The sequence below is a fragment of the Coregonus lavaretus genome (genome assembly GCF_964263955.1).
Source record: "Coregonus lavaretus genome assembly, chromosome: 14".
Taxonomy (NCBI): domain Eukaryota; kingdom Metazoa; phylum Chordata; class Actinopteri; order Salmoniformes; family Salmonidae; genus Coregonus; species Coregonus lavaretus.
In genome coordinates this window covers 36,354,920-36,372,403 of record NC_140001.1, presented here as the reverse complement: position 1 = coordinate 36,372,403, position 17,484 = coordinate 36,354,920, and the positions used below count along the sequence as shown (strand labels likewise).

The 17,484-nt window shown below is 44.1% G+C and overlaps 1 protein-coding gene across 1 annotated transcript in view; it reads left to right on the top strand.

Moving 5' to 3' along the window:
• The window catches only part of LOC311141975 (lysyl oxidase homolog 2B-like), a 64,173-nt gene that overhangs the window by 19,473 nt on the left and 27,216 nt on the right, over positions 1 to 17,484 (top strand). Inside the window, exon 4 of the mRNA XM_084177512.1 lies at positions 10,527 to 10,738. Within this exon, the coding sequence (XP_084033638.1) occupies positions 10,527 to 10,738 (212 nt within the window). The remainder of the gene's footprint in view (positions 1 to 10,526; positions 10,739 to 17,484) is intronic.

Here is a 17,484-nt window from a genome sequence, read left to right as displayed (position 1 = left end):
GTCCTGAACTCTAAACAGGAAATCAATCATTAAAAGGGGTTGGGTGCCCAATAGCAAAGAGGGAAGGTGGAGGTTGGGTTGCCATGTGAGTTTCAGTTAGTGAAACAAGTTCACTCATTTCTTTCACATCAAAACAAATTAAAGAGGAGGGATTTTCAGAATAATATTTTGAACCTAACAGTCTGTAAGTACAGCTTGAGAGACTGCTTCATCCATACAGGCAAATCCTGTATGTTGGAGTTATTTGGCAGTGATAGTATTTGTCTTGACCAGTATAAGTCTGTTGGGAGGAAATTGTATATTTATTCTATCATGCCTGTCAGAGCAGTTGTATCTTCTGTCTGTGTGTTCTTCTCTGTAATATGTTTTGGAGTCAGGTCACTTTATTAATGTTAAGTATTATACCTGTTCACTATTAATGTAATGTTCTGGAGGAGGTGATAAGTGTGTTGTCTGCTTGAAGGTCGCTATGGGCCCTGGTTAAAAGCAGTGCACTACATAGGAAATAGCGGGCCATTTGGGACGCAATCTTGGTTTTTATTGGGCAGACTTTCTTCAAAGTACAGTATACTACCAGATAATCTAAATACAGACAAGGTTGCTATCACCACAGTTTCCTCAATGATCATGTCGACATGTCACGAGGTTGGAACCCCCAGATAGTTTTACATCCTCAACATGCTGCATCTCTTCCCTCCACTCACTGGTTAATCCTATCACTGCCGAGATCCCAGCAAAAATCGGCTTTTCATTTATCTGACTTTCTTTTATATGCATGTCCAGCCCTTATAATTAACCTCACAATGAAGTGTTATACCATTTTATTTTTAGGACAACCAGGGCTACAAGTAGAATGCAAAACAATTTGACATAAAGAGTTGCATTCATGAGTTTTATTGACAAATGTGAATTTATATAATAAGGTCCTCCAGAGCAAAAACCTGATAAAAATGAATTTATATGAATGCTGTAAGTATAGAAATAGTTTACTCAGTGGGAAATTAGTCTCCACATAGTCAGTGACAACTGTGTGGAGATTGGAGTTTGTGACAGCAACTATGTGAGCTTATTACATTATTATAGACACTACAGTTGTGGTCGGTGCTGTTTAAGATAAGGGAGGAAATGTTTTAAAATGAGTATGGCCTTATTTCTATTAACATTGACAGGTTTAGATACTCAAATTTCCCCTATACCCATCATGAGGTGGCTACAACCTAGCCTACGAATTAAGGTTTGTGGACACCTGCTCGTCTAACATCTCATTCCAAAATCATGGGCATTAATATGGAGTTGGTCCCCCCTTTGCTGCTATAACAGCCTCCACTCTTCTGGGAAGGCTTTCCACTAGATGTTTGAACATTTCTGCAGGGACTTGCTTCCATTCAGCCACAAGAGCATTAGTTAGGTCGGGCACTGATGTTAAGCAATTAGGCCTGGCTCGCAGTCGGCGTTCCAATTCATCCCAAAGGTGTTTGATGGGGTTTAGGTCAGGGCTCTGTGCAGGCCAGCCAAGTACTTCCACACCGATCTCGACAAACCATTTCTGTATGGACCTCGATTTGTGCACGGGGACATTGTCATGCTGAAACAGGAAAGGGCCTTCCACAAACTGTTGCCACAAAATTGGGAAAACAGAATCATCTAGAATGTAATTGTATGCTGTAGCGTTAAGATTTCCCTTCAGTGGAACTAAGGGGCCTAGGCCAAAACATGAAAAACGGCTCCAGACCATTTTTCCTCATCCGGCCAACTTTACAGTTGGCACTATGCATTGGGGCAGGTAGCGTTCTCCTGGCATCCGCCAAACCAGATTAGTCCGTCGGACTGCTAGATGGTGAAGTGAGATTCATCACTCCAGAGAACGCGTTTCCACTGCTCCAGAGTCCAATGCCAGTGAGCATTACACCACTCCAGCCAACACTTTTGACCAACGCTTTGTACTGTAGGTGCACAGGTCAAGAGGCAAATTGGAGTAATCAAGGTGACAGACAGTGGCACATTCAATACAGCCTGATCTAGGGTTTAATCATTAGTCCAAACAGTTGCAAATTCGGGTAGGTTTATCCCTGTTTCGTTACATTTGCTTTTGTTTAACAAATGTTTTTCAACAGAATCGGCAGAATGAATACATTTACATTTCACATTTTAGTCATTTAGCAGACGCTCTTATCCAGAGCGACTTACAGTTAGTGAGTGCATACATTTTTCATACTGGCCCCCCGTGGGAAACGAACCCACAACCCTGGCGTTGCAAGCGCCATGCTCTACCAACTGAGCTACAGGGGAATACACACCTGTCACCCGCACACACAGTTCACTTTCATTGCAGACACATACAAACAGAATTATCACTTTGCGCGTTGTAAAATTCCTTCTCGCATCTACGCGCTCTCCTCCTCTAACCTTTTTCCTTCGTTTGTGGACTTCAGTGCACAAAACAACAGCTGTCTGTGACAAGGCGAAAAAAACCTTTCCAAGTCAAACCTTCATACCGTAACCACTAAACGCTACACAAAGCCTACATCGTTGTCACCATATTAGCTAACGTCATATCAACATAGCTACTAACTAAACCCGCTACAATCACGCAGTACAGTGTACAGCAAGCAGTTTAGCAGTTACACCGGCAGGTCCCAGTGGCAATACATTTATAAAACCGAAAGCTTACCTTGACATGGAAGACTTAGCCAGCTAGCTAACATAAATAGCATTCCTCTCTGTTTGAGCTGGGTGTTTTAGTAGTCTAAATTAGCTAGCTAAGTGAAAGTGAAAAAAATACAACAAAATATAGCTAGCTCGCTCTCTCTTTCTGCTGCTTCTCTTTAAATTTTGAAGAAATTAATTTGTTCAAAACTGTTCAACTATTGTCTTTCTCTCTCTTTGAGTCACTGCATTGCTAGCTAGCTGTAGCTTATGCTTTCAGTACTAGATTCATTCTGTGATCCTTTGATTGGGTGGACAACATGTCAGTTCATGCAGCAAGAGCTCTGATAAGTTGGAGGACGTCCTCCGGAAGTCGTCATAATTACTGTGTAAGTCTTTGGGTGAGAACCATGAGGTGAAGTCAATGTACCCAGAGGAGGATGGAAAATAGCTGTTCTCCAGCTATACCATGGTGCTACCCCAGAGAGTGCTGTTGAGGTTTCATTTCAAAACAGTGTGTTTTAATCAGTTATTTGGTGACATGTGGGTATATTTAGTTTGATCTAAAAATGATCACTTTTTTAATGTTTCACTATTTTTACATTTATGAAATTCACTGAGGAGGATAATCCTCCCCTTCCTCCTCTAAGGAGCCTCCACTGAGACACTATCTGTCTACACCACCACTCTCAAAACTGCTGCTACCAGACTCTTGTGATTGCTAAACACTGCACAATTTAAACATTTGCCCCCCAATCCCCCCTTCCCCAAAACATGTGTAAATATTGGACTATAAATTGTGCCTTCCTGTGTTATACTTACAGCGCATTCAGAAAGTATACAGACCCCTTCCCTTTTTCCACATTTTGTTATGTTACAGCCTTATTCTAAAATGGATTAAATAAATAAATAAAATCATCAATCTATACAAAATAAAAACAGAAATACCTTATTTACATAAGTATTCACACCCTTTGCTATGAGACTCGAAATTGAGCTCAGGTGCATCCTGTTTCCATTGATCATCCTTAAGATGTTTCTACAACTTGTGGTAAATTCAGTTGATTGGACATGATTTGGAAAGGCACACACCTGTCTATATAAGGTCCCACAGTTGACAGTGCATGTCAGAGCAAAAACCAAGCCATGAGGTTGAAGCAATTGTCCGTAGAGCTCCGAGACAGGATTGTGTCGAGGCACAGATCTGGGGAAGAGTACCAAAACATTATTGCAGCATTGAAGCTCCCCAAGAACACAGTAGCCTCCATCATTCTAAATGGAATAAGTTTGGAACGACCAAGACTCTTCCTAGAGGTCACTCTGACAGAGCTCCAGAGTTCCTCTGTGGAGATGGGAGAACCTTCCAGAAGGACAACTATCTCTGCAGCACTCCACCAATCAGGTCTTTGTGGTAGACTGGCCAGACGGAAGCCACTCCTCAGTAAAAGGCACATGACAGCCCGCTTGGAATTTGCCAAAAGGCACCTAAATGACTCTCTGACCATGAGAAACAAGATTCTCTGGTCTGATGAAACCAAGATTGAACTCTTTGGCCTGAATGCCAAGCGTCACGTCTGGAGGAAACCTGGCACCATCCCTACGGTGAAGCATGGTGGTGGCAGCATCATGCTGTGGGGATGTTTTTCGGCGGCAGGGACTGGGAGACTAGTCAGGATCGAGGGAAAGATGAATGGAGCAAAGTACAGAGAGATCCTTGATGAAAACCTGCTCCAGAGCGCTCAGAACCTCAGACTGGGGCAAAGGTTCACCTTCCAACAGGACAACAACCCTAAGCACACAGCCAAGACAACGCAGGAGTGGCTTCGGGACAAGTCTCTGAATGTCCTTGAGTGGCCCAGCCAGAGCCCGGACTTGAACCAGATCGAACATCTCTGGAGAGCCCTGAAATACCTGTGCAGCGAAGATCACCATCCAACCTGACAGAGCTTGAGAGGATCTGCAGAGAAGAATGGGAGAAACTCCCCAAATACATGTGTGCCAAGCTGGTAGTGTCTTACCTAAGAAGACGCCAGGCTGTAATCGCTGCCAAAGGTGCTTCAACAAAGTACTGAGTAAAGGGTCTGAATACTTATGTAAATGTCATATTTCAGTTTTTTATTTTGTATAAATTTGCAAACATTTCTAAAAACCTGTTTTTGAGTTATACCATTATGTGGTATTGTGTGTAGATTGATGAGGGGGGAAAAAAATGTAATCCACTTTAGAATAAGGCTGTAACGTAACAAAATGCCAAAAAAAATCAAGGAGTCTGAATACTTTCCGAATGCACTGTGTGCTAAAATGTTTATTCTATTCTGCTGAGCCATTTACTTTATGTTCATATTATTCTATTTTATTATTTCTTATTGTTGTTGAATTGTCGAGAAGGAACCTGCAAGTAACCATTTCATTGGAAGGTGTATACCATGTGTATCCTGAACATACAGTCGTGGTCAAATGTTTTGAGAATGACACAAATATTAATTTTCACAAAGTCTGCTGCCTCAGTTTTGATGATGGCAATTTGCATATACTCCAGAATGTCATGAAGAGTGATCAGATTAATTGCAATTAATTGCAAAGTCCCTCTTTGCCATGAAAATGAACTTAATCCCCAAAAAACATTTCCACTGCATTTCAGCCCTGCCACAAAAGGACCAGCTGCCATCATGTCAGTGATTATCTTGTTAACACAGGTGAGAGTGTTGACGAGGACAAGGCTGGAGATCACTCTGTCATGCTGATTGAGTTAGAATAACAGACTGGAAGCTTTAAAAGGAGGGTGGTGCTTGAAATCATTGTTCTTCCTCTGTTAACCATGGTTACCTAAAAGGAAACACGTGCCGTCATCACCCTAGGAAGCTCTTTGCCACCTTCTCCTCCCTGCTGAGTCCTCCTCCTCCTCCCCCTCCCTCCTCCCTCTCTGTGGATGACTTCGTCATCCATTTTGAAAAGAATGTTGACGACATCCGATCCTCATTTATTAAGTCAAATGACACCGCTGGTCCTGCTCACACTGCCCTACCCTATGCTTTGACTTCTTTCTCCCCTCTCTCTCCAGATGAAATCTTGAGACTTGTGACGGCCGGCCGCCCAACAACCTGCCCGCTTGACCCTATCCCCTCCTCTCTTCTCCAGACCATTTCCGGAGACCTTCTCAATTACCTCACCTCGCTCATCAACTCATCCTTGACCGCTGGCCATGTCCCTTCCGTCTTCAAGAGAGCGAGAGTTGCACCCCTCCTCAAAAAACCTACACTCGATCCCTCCGATGTCAACAACTACAGACCAGTATCCCTTTTTTATTTTCTCTCCAAAACTCTTGAGCGTACCGTCTCTAGCCAACTCTCCTGCTATCTCTCTCAGAATTACCTTCTTGATCCAAACCAGTCAGGTTTCAAGACTGGTCATTCAACTGAGACTGCTCTTCTCTGTGTCACGGAGGCTCTCCGCACAGCTAAAGCTAACTATATCTCCTCTGCTCTTATCCTTCTAGACCTATCCGCTGCCTTTGGTACTGTGAACCCTCAGATCCTCCTCTCCACCCTCTCCGAGTTGGGCATCTCCGGTGCTGCTCACTCTTGGATTGCGTCCTACCTGACAGGTCGCTCCTACCAGGTGGCGTGGCGAGAATCTGTCTCCGCACCACGTGCTCTCACCACTGGTGACCCCAGGGCTCAGTTCTAGGCCCTCTCCTTTTCTCTCTATACACCAAGTCACTTGGCTCTGTCATATCCTCACATGGTCTCTCCTATCATTGCTACGCAGACGACACACAAGTTGAACCTTGGCAAGACGGAGCTGCTCTTCCTCCCGGGGAAGGACTGCTCACTCCATGATCTTGCCATCATGGTTGACAACTCCATTGTGTCCACTCCCAGAGTGCAAAGAACCTTGGCGTGACCCTGGACAACACCCTGTTGTTCTCCGCTAATATCAAAGCGGTGACCCGATCCTGCAGGTTCATGCTCTACAACATTCGCAGAGTACGACCCTACCTTACACAGAAAGCGGCACAGGTCCTAATCCAGGCACTTGTCATCTCCCGTCTGGATTACTGCAACTCGCTGTTGGCTGGGCTCCCTGCCTGTGCCATTAAACCCCTACAACTTATCCAGAACGCTGCAGCCCGTCTGGTGTTCGACCTTCCCAAGTTCTCTCATGTCACCCCACTCCTCCGCACACTCCACTGGCTTCCAGTTGAGGCTCGCATCTACTACAAGACCATGGTGCTTGCCTACGGAGCTGTGAGGGGAACGGCACCTCCTTACCTTCAGGCTCTGATCAGACCCTACACCCAAACGAGGGCACTACGTTCATCCACCTCTGGCCTGCTAGCTCCCCTACCTCTACAGAAGCACAGTTCCCGCTCAGCCCAGTCAAAGCTATTTGCTACTCTGGCACCCCAATGGTGGAACAAGCTCCCCCACAACGCCAGGACAGCGGAGTCACTGACCACCTTCCGGAGACACTTGAAACCCTACCTCTTTAAGGAATACCTGGAATAGTAAGTAATCCTTCTTCCCCCCCCCCCCCCCCCCCCCCCCCCCCCCCCAAAAAAAAAGAAGAAAAAAAGTGGTTGTCCCACTTGCTATCATAAGTTGAATGCACCAATTTGTAAGTCGCTCTGGATAAGAGCGTCTGCTAAATGATGTAAATGTAAAATGCTTTGCACAAAAAAGGGCTTCACAGGCAAGGATATTGCTGCTAGTAAGATTGCACCTAAATCAACCATTTATCGGATCATCATGAACTTCAAGGAGAGAGGTTCAATTGTTGTGAAGAAGGCGTCAGGGCGCCCAAGAAAGTCCAGCAAGCGCCAGGACGTCTCCTAAAGTTGATTCAGCTACGGGATCGGGGCACCACCAGTGCAGAGCTTGCTCAGGAATGGCAGCAGGCAGGTGTGAGTGCATCTGCACGCACAGTGAGGCGAAGAGTTTTGGAGGATGGCCTGGTGTCAAGAAGGGCAGCAAAGAAGCCACTTCTCTCCGGGAAAAACATCAGGGACAGACTGATATTCTCCAAAAGGTACAGGGATTGGACTGCTGAGGACTGGGGTAAAGTCATTTTCTCTGATGAATCCCCTTTCCGATTGTTTGGGGCATCCGGAAAACACCTTGTCCGGAGAAGACAAGGTGAGCGCTACCATCAGTCCTGTGTCATGCCAACAGTAAAGCATCCTGAGACCATTCATGTGTGGGGTTGCTTCTCAGCTCACTCACAATTTTGCCTAAGAACACAGCCATGAATAAAGAATGGTACCAACACATCCTCCGAGAGCAACTTCTCCCAACTATCCAAGAACAGTTTGGTGACGACCAATGCCTTTTCCAGCATGATGGAGCACCTTGCCATAAGGCAAAAGTGATAACTAAGTGGCTTGCGGTACAAAACATCGACATTTTGGGTCCATGGCCAGTAAACTCCCCAGACCTTAATCCCATTGAGAACTTGTGGTCGATCCACAAGAGGCGGGTGGACAAACAAAAACCCACATATTCTGACATGATTATGCAAGAATGGGCTGTCATCAGTCAGGATGTGGCCCAGAAGTTAATTGACAGCATGCCAGGGCGGATATCAGAGGTCTTGAAAAAAAAGTGTCAACACTGCAAATATTGACTCTTTGCATAAACTTAATGTAATTGTCAATAAAATACTTTGACACTTATGGAATGCTTGTAATTATACTTCAGTATACCATAGTAACATCTGACAAAAATATCTCATAACAATGAAGCAGCGAACTTTGTGAAGACCAATACTTGTGTCATTCTGAAAACGTTTGACCGCGACTGTACAACTAATAAAACTAGAAACTTTGTCCTGAGATTTCCTATGATTTTCTATGTAGAAGACCCCTTACCTTTTAGCAATTATTGTGTAGCTTGTGAGTATCATAGAGTAAAACATGTTACGTGTGTGTTCATGAGAGTCTTAGCATTTCATAGATAGTAAAATAGTTTGTAGCTCAAAACATTTGGACTCTACAGACTTTTTTGTAAAAAGACCTTGTCCCGGGCCCCTTCGGGATCCGCCCATGTCTCACAAACACCGCTCTAGCTCAGTCCCCATTAATCACACAGACTAATGGTTGGTACTGTATCAATGGATGCAGAAGAAAACGAAAATAGACGAATCCAATGGTACAACCCAGAAGTCTGTAGCTTAAACACACAATATTTTAAAGGAGTTAGAAGTCCAAAACACGCCAGCATCATGGTGGGACTGTAGGAGTTAATGTGGTCATCTTTGGAAAAAAACAGTCCAGGAAAGCGTAGGCTGAACATTTACAGTTTCTTTGCGGTTCGGTGGCATCTGAACATTCCTGTGGAATGATGTCGATGACATTTCAGGAAAACCTTTTGATGGAAATGTAATTGGCCCTATTAGCCCTGGTCAAAAGTAGTACACTACATAGGGAATATGGTTCCATTTGAGACACAAGCCAGTGGCTTTAGGTCTGAGAAGATAGGACCTGGGTTTGATTTGTGTCTCAGCCAGACCATCATGTATCTCAGCCTGACCTTTCTCAGCCTATCCGCTGAGAAAATACAAATATCCATCAGACAGTACTTCTCTCATCTCCTCTCCTCTCTTGCCCATGGCCTACACTATCACATAGCGTAGGAATGTGGGTTGGGGTTTTGGAAGAGAGGCTGTTTATTCAAACCCCAACAGGCATCACAAAGGTCTCCAAGTTACTTTTTGACACAGACATACATGTAGACAGATATACGCTGCCTTTGAAATGATATAGTATTGATATGGTAATGCTTGCAGGAGAAGAGAGAAACAGCTCAGGCAAGTCAGCATATCACTCTCACAACAGATGTTTCAATAAGTTGAACAATATTCAAATCTTATTTCTTGTGATATTACTGTAAATGAAAGATTTTGGTGGATAGTCGCCATTGAATTTACAACCAATCAAAATGCTTTGTGGGTGTTTTTCTCTATCTAGAACAAAAAGTTAATCTGCACACTGGTAAAATGCTCCAAAAGTGTTTAACAGGCCAACGTTTCGACCCCAGACTGGGTCTTCGTCACCTACCAGTATCTTTCCAGTGACACGCTTTAAAACGTGTCATTTTCCTTCTGTCCTCCCGAGTGGCGCAGTGGTCTAAGGCACTGCATCGCAGTGCTAGCTGTGCCACTAGAAATCCAGGCTCTGTTGTAGCCGGCCGCGACCGGGAGACCCATGGGGTGGTGCACAATTGGCCCAGGGTAGGGTAGGGTAGGGGAGGGAATGGCTGGCAGGGATGTAGCTCAGTTGGTAGAGCATGGCGTTTGCAATGCCAGGGTTGTGGGTTCGATTCCCACGGGGGGCCAGTATGAAAAATAAAAAAATTATGTATGCACTCACTAACTGTAAGTCGCTCTGGATAAGAGTGTCTGCTAATATGTTGTATGAGTTGCCATGGTCACTCCTTTGATATCCTTGTTCAAAAGCCAAGCAGTTGCAGTACAGCTGGGTCTGAGCTGATAGGATTGTAGAAATGTTGGGGTAAACTGGAGAGGCTTTATGAGGGAATGCAATCAGAGTGTCTTACTGGGGTTGGTGCCGGGGAGGTCCTTGCCTTCCGTATACGATTATGTAACAAGGGCAAATGTACACACATGTGGAGTGGTTATTTTACAGATGATAAGGAAAAGACCATAGAGGAAGAGAGGACCACAGGGGAAGAGACCATAATTAATAATTACATCCATTTTTACAATACAGATGCCTCTTGGCCTATGAATGTGAAATTAACCTTACCACATCTTAACATATCTGATATGCTTAATACCTTGCTCATTCAATCACTGAAAGCCACAACAGAGATATTGTATTAGCTGATACTGATATACTCAAATATGTACTTTTTTGTTCACAGAGTTTAAACATTCAGGTGGAGGACGTGCGTATCCGGGCCATTCTGTCATCGTACCGCAAGCGCATCCCAGTGACGGAGGGCTACGTGGAGGTGAAGGACGGGGGGAAGTGGAAGCAGATCTGTGATGTGGAGTGGACCAAGCACAACAGCAGAGTCATCTGTGGCATGTTCGGTTTCCCCGGAGAGAGGAAGTACAACGCCAGAATCTACAAGTGAGTGAGAGACGGGACTTTACTTAACTGAATCCTCTTCGTCCCCATTGGGACATGAGGCCACAATGAGCTCCCTCCATTTCTTCCTGTCCTTGGCTAAAGGGATGGGAGTGTAGAGATTAATACTGTATTCGTCTCTATGGATGGGGCGTGGCAGCAGCAGCAGGTTCCATATATTGGAGTGCTATGGAGCAGCATATAAGTAAGTAAGCCTTGTCCGAGTCAGAATGGCCCATCTCCTGGTTCTGTAGCGTGAGGCCGCTTGATGTACAAGTACACCCCCTGGACAGGATGCTACTGTACATACAGTATGTTTTTCTTGCAAAATGCTTATTATGTCAACTTGAGAGACCTTGTTTTGATCAAGCACAGCCCTTTTTCATCTTCAAACATATACGTATTAAGCCTGGGGCGGTCGATGTATCATTTACAGTTACTCTCCCAGTTACTCTGCTAGGGCCAGGGCAACAAAGCAGTGACAGACCCATACCTCATGTCAGTCAAGATGAATTATTGGTACACGACACAGAAACCTTGACTCTTAAGCTCTCCACTCACTTCACTCCGTTATTTAACACGTGTGCGTGCGCTTGGGTGGAGTCGGATATTCTGGAGCAACACGCACCTTTTTGTAACATGATACACTACATGACCAAAGGTATATGGACACCTGCTCGTCGACCATCTCATTCCAAAAATCATGGGCATTAATATGGAGTTGGTCCCCCTTTTCCTGCTATAACTGCCTCCACTCTTCTGGAAAGGCTTTCCACTAGACCTTGGAACATTTATGCGGGGACTTGCTTCCATTCAGCCACAAGAGCATTAGTGAGATTGGGCACTGATGTTGGGTGATTAGGCCTGGCTCGCAGTCGGCGTTCCAAATCATTCCAAAGGTGTTCGATGGGGTTGAGGTCAGGGCTCTGTGCAGGCCAGTCAAGTTCTTCCACACCGATCTCGACAAACCATTTCTGTATGGACCTCACTTTGTGCACGGGGGCATTGTCATGCTGAAACAGGAAAGGTCCTTCCCCAAACTGTTGCCACAAAGTTGGAAGCACAGAATCGTCTAGAATGTAATTGAATGCCGTAGCGGACTGCCAGATGGTGAAGCGTGATTCATCACTACAGAGAACGCGTTTCCACTGCTCCAGAGTCCAATGGCAGCGAGTGTTAAACCACTCCAGCCGACGCTTGGCATTGCGCATGGTGATCTTAGGCTTGTGTGCGGCTGCTTGGCCATGGAAACCCATTTCATGAAGCTCCCGACTAACAGTTATTGTGCTGACATTGCTTCCAGAGGCAGTTTGGAACTCAGTAGTGAGTGTTGCAACCAAGGACAAATTATTTTTATGCGCTACAGCATTCAGCGGTCCCATGCTGTGAGCTTGTGTGGCCTACCACTTCGCGGCTGAGCCGTTGTTGCTCCTAGACATTTCCACTTCACATTAACAGCACTTACAGTTGACCGGGATAGCTCTAGCAGGGCAGAAATGTGACGAACTGACTTGTTGGAAAGGTGGCATCCTATGATGGTGACGTGTTGAAAGTCACTGAGCTCATCAGTAAGGCCATTCTACTGCCAATGTTTGTCTATGGAGATTGCATGGCGGTGTGCTCAGTTTTATACACCTGTCAGCAACGGGTGTGGCTGAAATAGCCGAATCCAGCAATTTGAAGGGGTGTCCACATACCTTTGTATATATAGTGTACCTCACCGGTCCAGGCATTCCTAGACTCCCCAAAATAGCAACATTCACAAGGGGGCGATAGCAGAGATTTTCTTCTTGTTGTCTTCCCATTTCTGGTAAAAGCAAAGAAAAATCACCTTGAAAACATAATCACCACTGTTATCTTAAACCAACTGCATATTTGAATAATAGCTACATCCCACTGGGCACATCAAGTCATTTCAACGTGGATAATTGAGTAATATTTGGTTGAGACGGTAATCAATAAGATTACAACCTATATTCACCCACTCAAAAAGACAGCCAAAAGTTAGTTGAATTTCCAATGTGTTATCACTATGCTTCCAACCATCTAAAAGCACAACCAAATTCCAATGGAAAAACAATGTCTATATTTGGTTTAGTTGTCACCCAAATGTCCTTCACTATGCTTTCAACCATTTAAAAGCACAGCAAAGTTCAAATGGGAATACAATGTAAGTTATTGTGTTTATTTATACGACAGATTAATGTGTTATCACTGAGCTTCATATAATAGCAGAACCAAATGACCTGGATTGCAGTTGAGATTACATTAAAATTACATTGTGCAAGTGTTCAACGCTGTTTGAGATTCTGCACAGATTACAGCAATTGTGAAGATCTCCACAGACCTGCGACGACCTATGCATGCTATCTTGAACATGCAGCTTTATATGATTACATAAGAAGAAATGTATACAGTGGGGAAAAAAAGTATTTAGTCAGCCACCAATTGTGCAAGTTCTCCCACTTGATGAGAGAGGCCTGTAATTTTCATCATAGGTACACGTCAACTATGACAAACAAATTGAGCAAAAAAAATCCAGAAAATCACATTGTAGGATTTTTAATGAATTTATTTGCAAATTATGGTGGAAAATAAGTATTTGGTCACCTACAAACAAGCAAGATTTCTGGCTCTCACAGACCTGTAACTTCTTCTTTAAGAGGCTCCTCTGTCCTCCACTCGTTACCTGTATTAATGGCACCTGTTTGAACTTGTTATCAGTATAAAAGACACCTGTCCACAACCTCAAACAGTCACACTCCAAACTCCACTATGGCCAAGACCAAAGAGCTGTCAAAGGACACCAGAAACAAAATTGTAGACCTGCACCAGGCTGGGAAGACGAATCTGCAATAGGTAAGCAGCTTGGTTTGAAGAAATCAACTGTGGGAGCAATTATTAGGAAATGGAAGACATACAAGACCACTGATAATCTCCCTTGATCTGGGGCTCCACGCAAGATCTCACCCCGTGGGGTCAAAATGATCACAAGAACGGTGAGCAAAAATCCCAGAACCACACGGGGGGACCTAGTGAATGACCTGCAGAGAGCTGGGACCAAAGTAACAAAGCCTACCATCAGTAACACACTACGCCGCCAGGGACTCAAATCCTGCAGTGCCAGACGTGTCCCCCTGCTTAAGCCAGTACATGTCCAGGCCCGTCTGAAGTTTGCTAGAGTGCATTTGGATGATCCAGAAGAGGATTGGGAGAATGTCATATGGTCAGATGAAACCAAAATATAACTTTTTGGTAAAAACTCAACTCGTCGTGTTTGGAGGACAAAGAATGCTGAGTTGCATCCAAAGAACACCATACCTACTGTGAAGCATGGGGGTGGAAACATCATGCTTTGGGGCTGTTTTTCTGCAAAGGGACCAGGACGATTGATCCGTGTAAAGGAAAGAATGAATGGGGCCATGTATCGTGAGATTTTGAGTGAAAACCTCCTTCCATCAGCAAGGGCATTGAAGATGAAACGTGGCTGGGTCTTTCAGCATGACAATGATCCCAAACACAACACCCGGGCAACGAAGGAGTGGCTTCGTAAGAAACATTTCAAGGTCCTGGAGTGGCCTAGCCAGTCTCCAGATCTCAACCCCATAGAAAATCTTTGGAGGGAGTTGAAAGTCCGTGTTGCCCAGCGACAGCCCCAAAACATCACTGCTCTAGAGGAGATCTGCATGGAGGAATGGGCCAAAATACCAGCAACAGTGTGTGAAAACCTTGTGAAGACTTACAGAAAACGTTTGACCTGTGTCATTGCCAACAAAGGGTATATAACAAAGTATTGAGAAACTTTTGTTATTGACCAAATACTTACTTTCCACCATAATTTGCAAATAAATTCATTAAAAATCCTACAATGTGATTTTCTGGAAAAAAAATTCTCATTTTGTCTGTCATAGTTGACGTGTACCTATGATGAAAATTACAGGCCTCTCTTATCTTTTTAAGTGGGAGAACTTGCACAATTGGTGGCTGACTAAATACTTTTTCCCCCCACTGTATACTGTATATCCAGGATCAGTGCATTCCTTAAAGTAGTCGTAATGGGGTATTGACTGTGCTTGGGAAAGATCTAACCCTTATTTACACGTGGAAACCTGCAGAGGAATAACCAGCGGTTATTAATCACTCAAACCTTAGCCCTCGCCTCTAGCTCTGAAGCAAACCTTGAATTTACTGTCTCAGTAGGGGTAGAGAGGGAGAAAAGTTTTCTCTGCTTAGATAACCACAGTACAGCAGCTCCCTACTTTCCATCTACGTCTCTCCCGGCCTGCACCTGGTTTAAACCCCTGAAACATGCAGACTGTTTTTATAGTCTGTCGTTTGGTCCAGGCGGCGGCGGTGTAATGACATACAGTACAATACAGTAGAATTGACTGTATTGTACTGTAGAAAAGTAAATGCTACCATAATCATAATGAATTAATGAATGGATGAATTAATTAATTAAATTAATTGGGGGGAGATTTCACAGTATTTTACCGGAATTACATGGGATTGGTGCAAGCAGATTGGCTGCTAGGTAATGTGTTTACACATTACGTCATATCCATTAATATTTTATGTTTTAGAGTATTTGCACTTCTAGAGGCCTTAACAAAGGCTTCAAACTGGCAGCAACTACAGGACAAAACAGACCAAAAGGACATACTTAAAAAAAATACTTAACCAATAAATGTTTAAAACTTGCTGGCATTCAAGTCTGTCCCCTATATATTATAAATTGATGGGCCATTATAACCACATATGAGTTCAATTGGTACAGACTCACACTAACAGTTGCAACAAATATAGCCTCTTACAAGGCATGCCTCAAAATATGATAATGAAACTGTTGTTTCTGGCTCATTATCATATTTTGAGCGGTGCCTTGTAAGAGGCGTGCCTTGACTAGTGGTCAAAAGGTTTTTGGCGTTCCAGAAATACGGTATAGTACTGTATTCTGTGGGGTGGAATTACAGAACCAAAACATTTCTGCAGCATTGAAGGTCCCCAAGAACACGGTGGCTTCCATCATTCTTAAATGGAAGAAGTTTGGAACCACCAAGACTCTTTTTAGAGCTGGCCGCCCGTCCAAACTGAGCAATCGGGGGAGAAGGGATTTGGTCAGGGAGGTGACCAAGAACCTGATGGTCACTCTGACAGAGCTCCAGAGTTCCTCTGTGGAGATAGGATAACCTTCCAGAAGGACAAGCATCTCTGCAGCACTCCACCAATCAGGCCAGATGGAAAACACTCCTCAGTAAAGGGCACATGACAGCCCGCTTGGAGTTTGCCAAAAAGCACCTAAAGGACTCTCAGACCATGAGAAACAAGATTCTCTGGTCTGATGAAACCAAGATTGAACTCTTTGGCCTGAATGCCAAGCATCAAGTCTTGGTGGTGGCAGCATCATGCTGTGGGAATGTTTTTCAGCGGCAGGGACTGGGAGACTAGTCAGGATCGAGGGAAAGATTAACGGAGCAAAGTACAGAGAGATTCTTGATGAAAACCTGCTCCAGAGTGCTCAGGACCTCAGGCTGGGGTGAAGGTTCACCTTCCAAGAGGACAACGACCCTAAGCACACAGCCAAGACAATGCAGGAGTGGCTTCGGGACAAGTCTCTGAATGTCCATGAGTGGCCCAGCCACAGCCCGGACTTGAACCCGATCGAACATCTCTGGAGAGACCTGAAAATACCTGTGCAGCGACGCTCCCCATCCAACCTGACAGAGCTTGAAAGGATCTGCAGAGAAGAATGGGAGAAACTCCCCAAATACAGGTGTGCCAAGCTTGTAGCGTCATACCCAAGAAGACTCGCGGCTGTAATCGCTGCCAAAGGTGCTTCAACAAAGTACTGAGTAAAGGGTCTAAATAATTATGTACATTTATATTTTAGTTTTTTATTTGCAAACATTTCCAAAAACATGTTTTTGGTTTGTGATAATGGGGTATTGTGTGTAGATTGATAAAAAAAAAGAAGATTTAATCAATTTTAGAATACGGCTGTAACGTAACAAAATGTGGAAAAAGTCAAGGTGTCTGAATACTTTCTGAATGCACTGTAGATCTCTTTATTATGGGTGGGAATACTTTGAAACAGATTTCCTAATTTAAAATCACTTCGAGCGTATTTGCTAGTGTTTTTGCAGTCTTTTATGTCCAATAATTAAAACTAATATACAGTGGGGGAAAAAAGTATTTAGTCAGCCACCAATTGTGCAAGTTCTCCCACTTAAAGATATGAGAGAGGCCTGTAATTTTCATCATAGGTACACGTCAACTATGACAGACAAAATGAGATTTTTTTTCTCCAGAAAATCACATTGTAGGATTTTTAATGAATTTATTTGCAAATTATGGTGGAAAATAAGTATTTGGTCAATAACAAAAGTTTCTCAATACTTTGTTATATACCCTTTGTTGGCAATGACACAGGTCAAACGTTTTCTGTAAGTCTTCACAAGGTTTTCACACACTGTTGCTGGTATTTTGGCCCATTCCTCCATGCAGATCTCCTCTAGAGCAGTGATGTTTTGGGGCTGTCGCTGGGCAACATGGACTTTCAACTCCCTCCAAAGATTTTCTATGGGGTTGAGATCTGGAGACTGGCTAGGCCACTCCAGGACCTTGAAATGCTTCTTACGAAGCCACTCCTTCGTTGCCCGGGTGGTGTGTTTGGGATCATTGTCATGCTGAAAGACCCAGCCACGTTTCATCTTCAATGCCCTTGCTGATGGAAGGAGGTTTTCACTCAA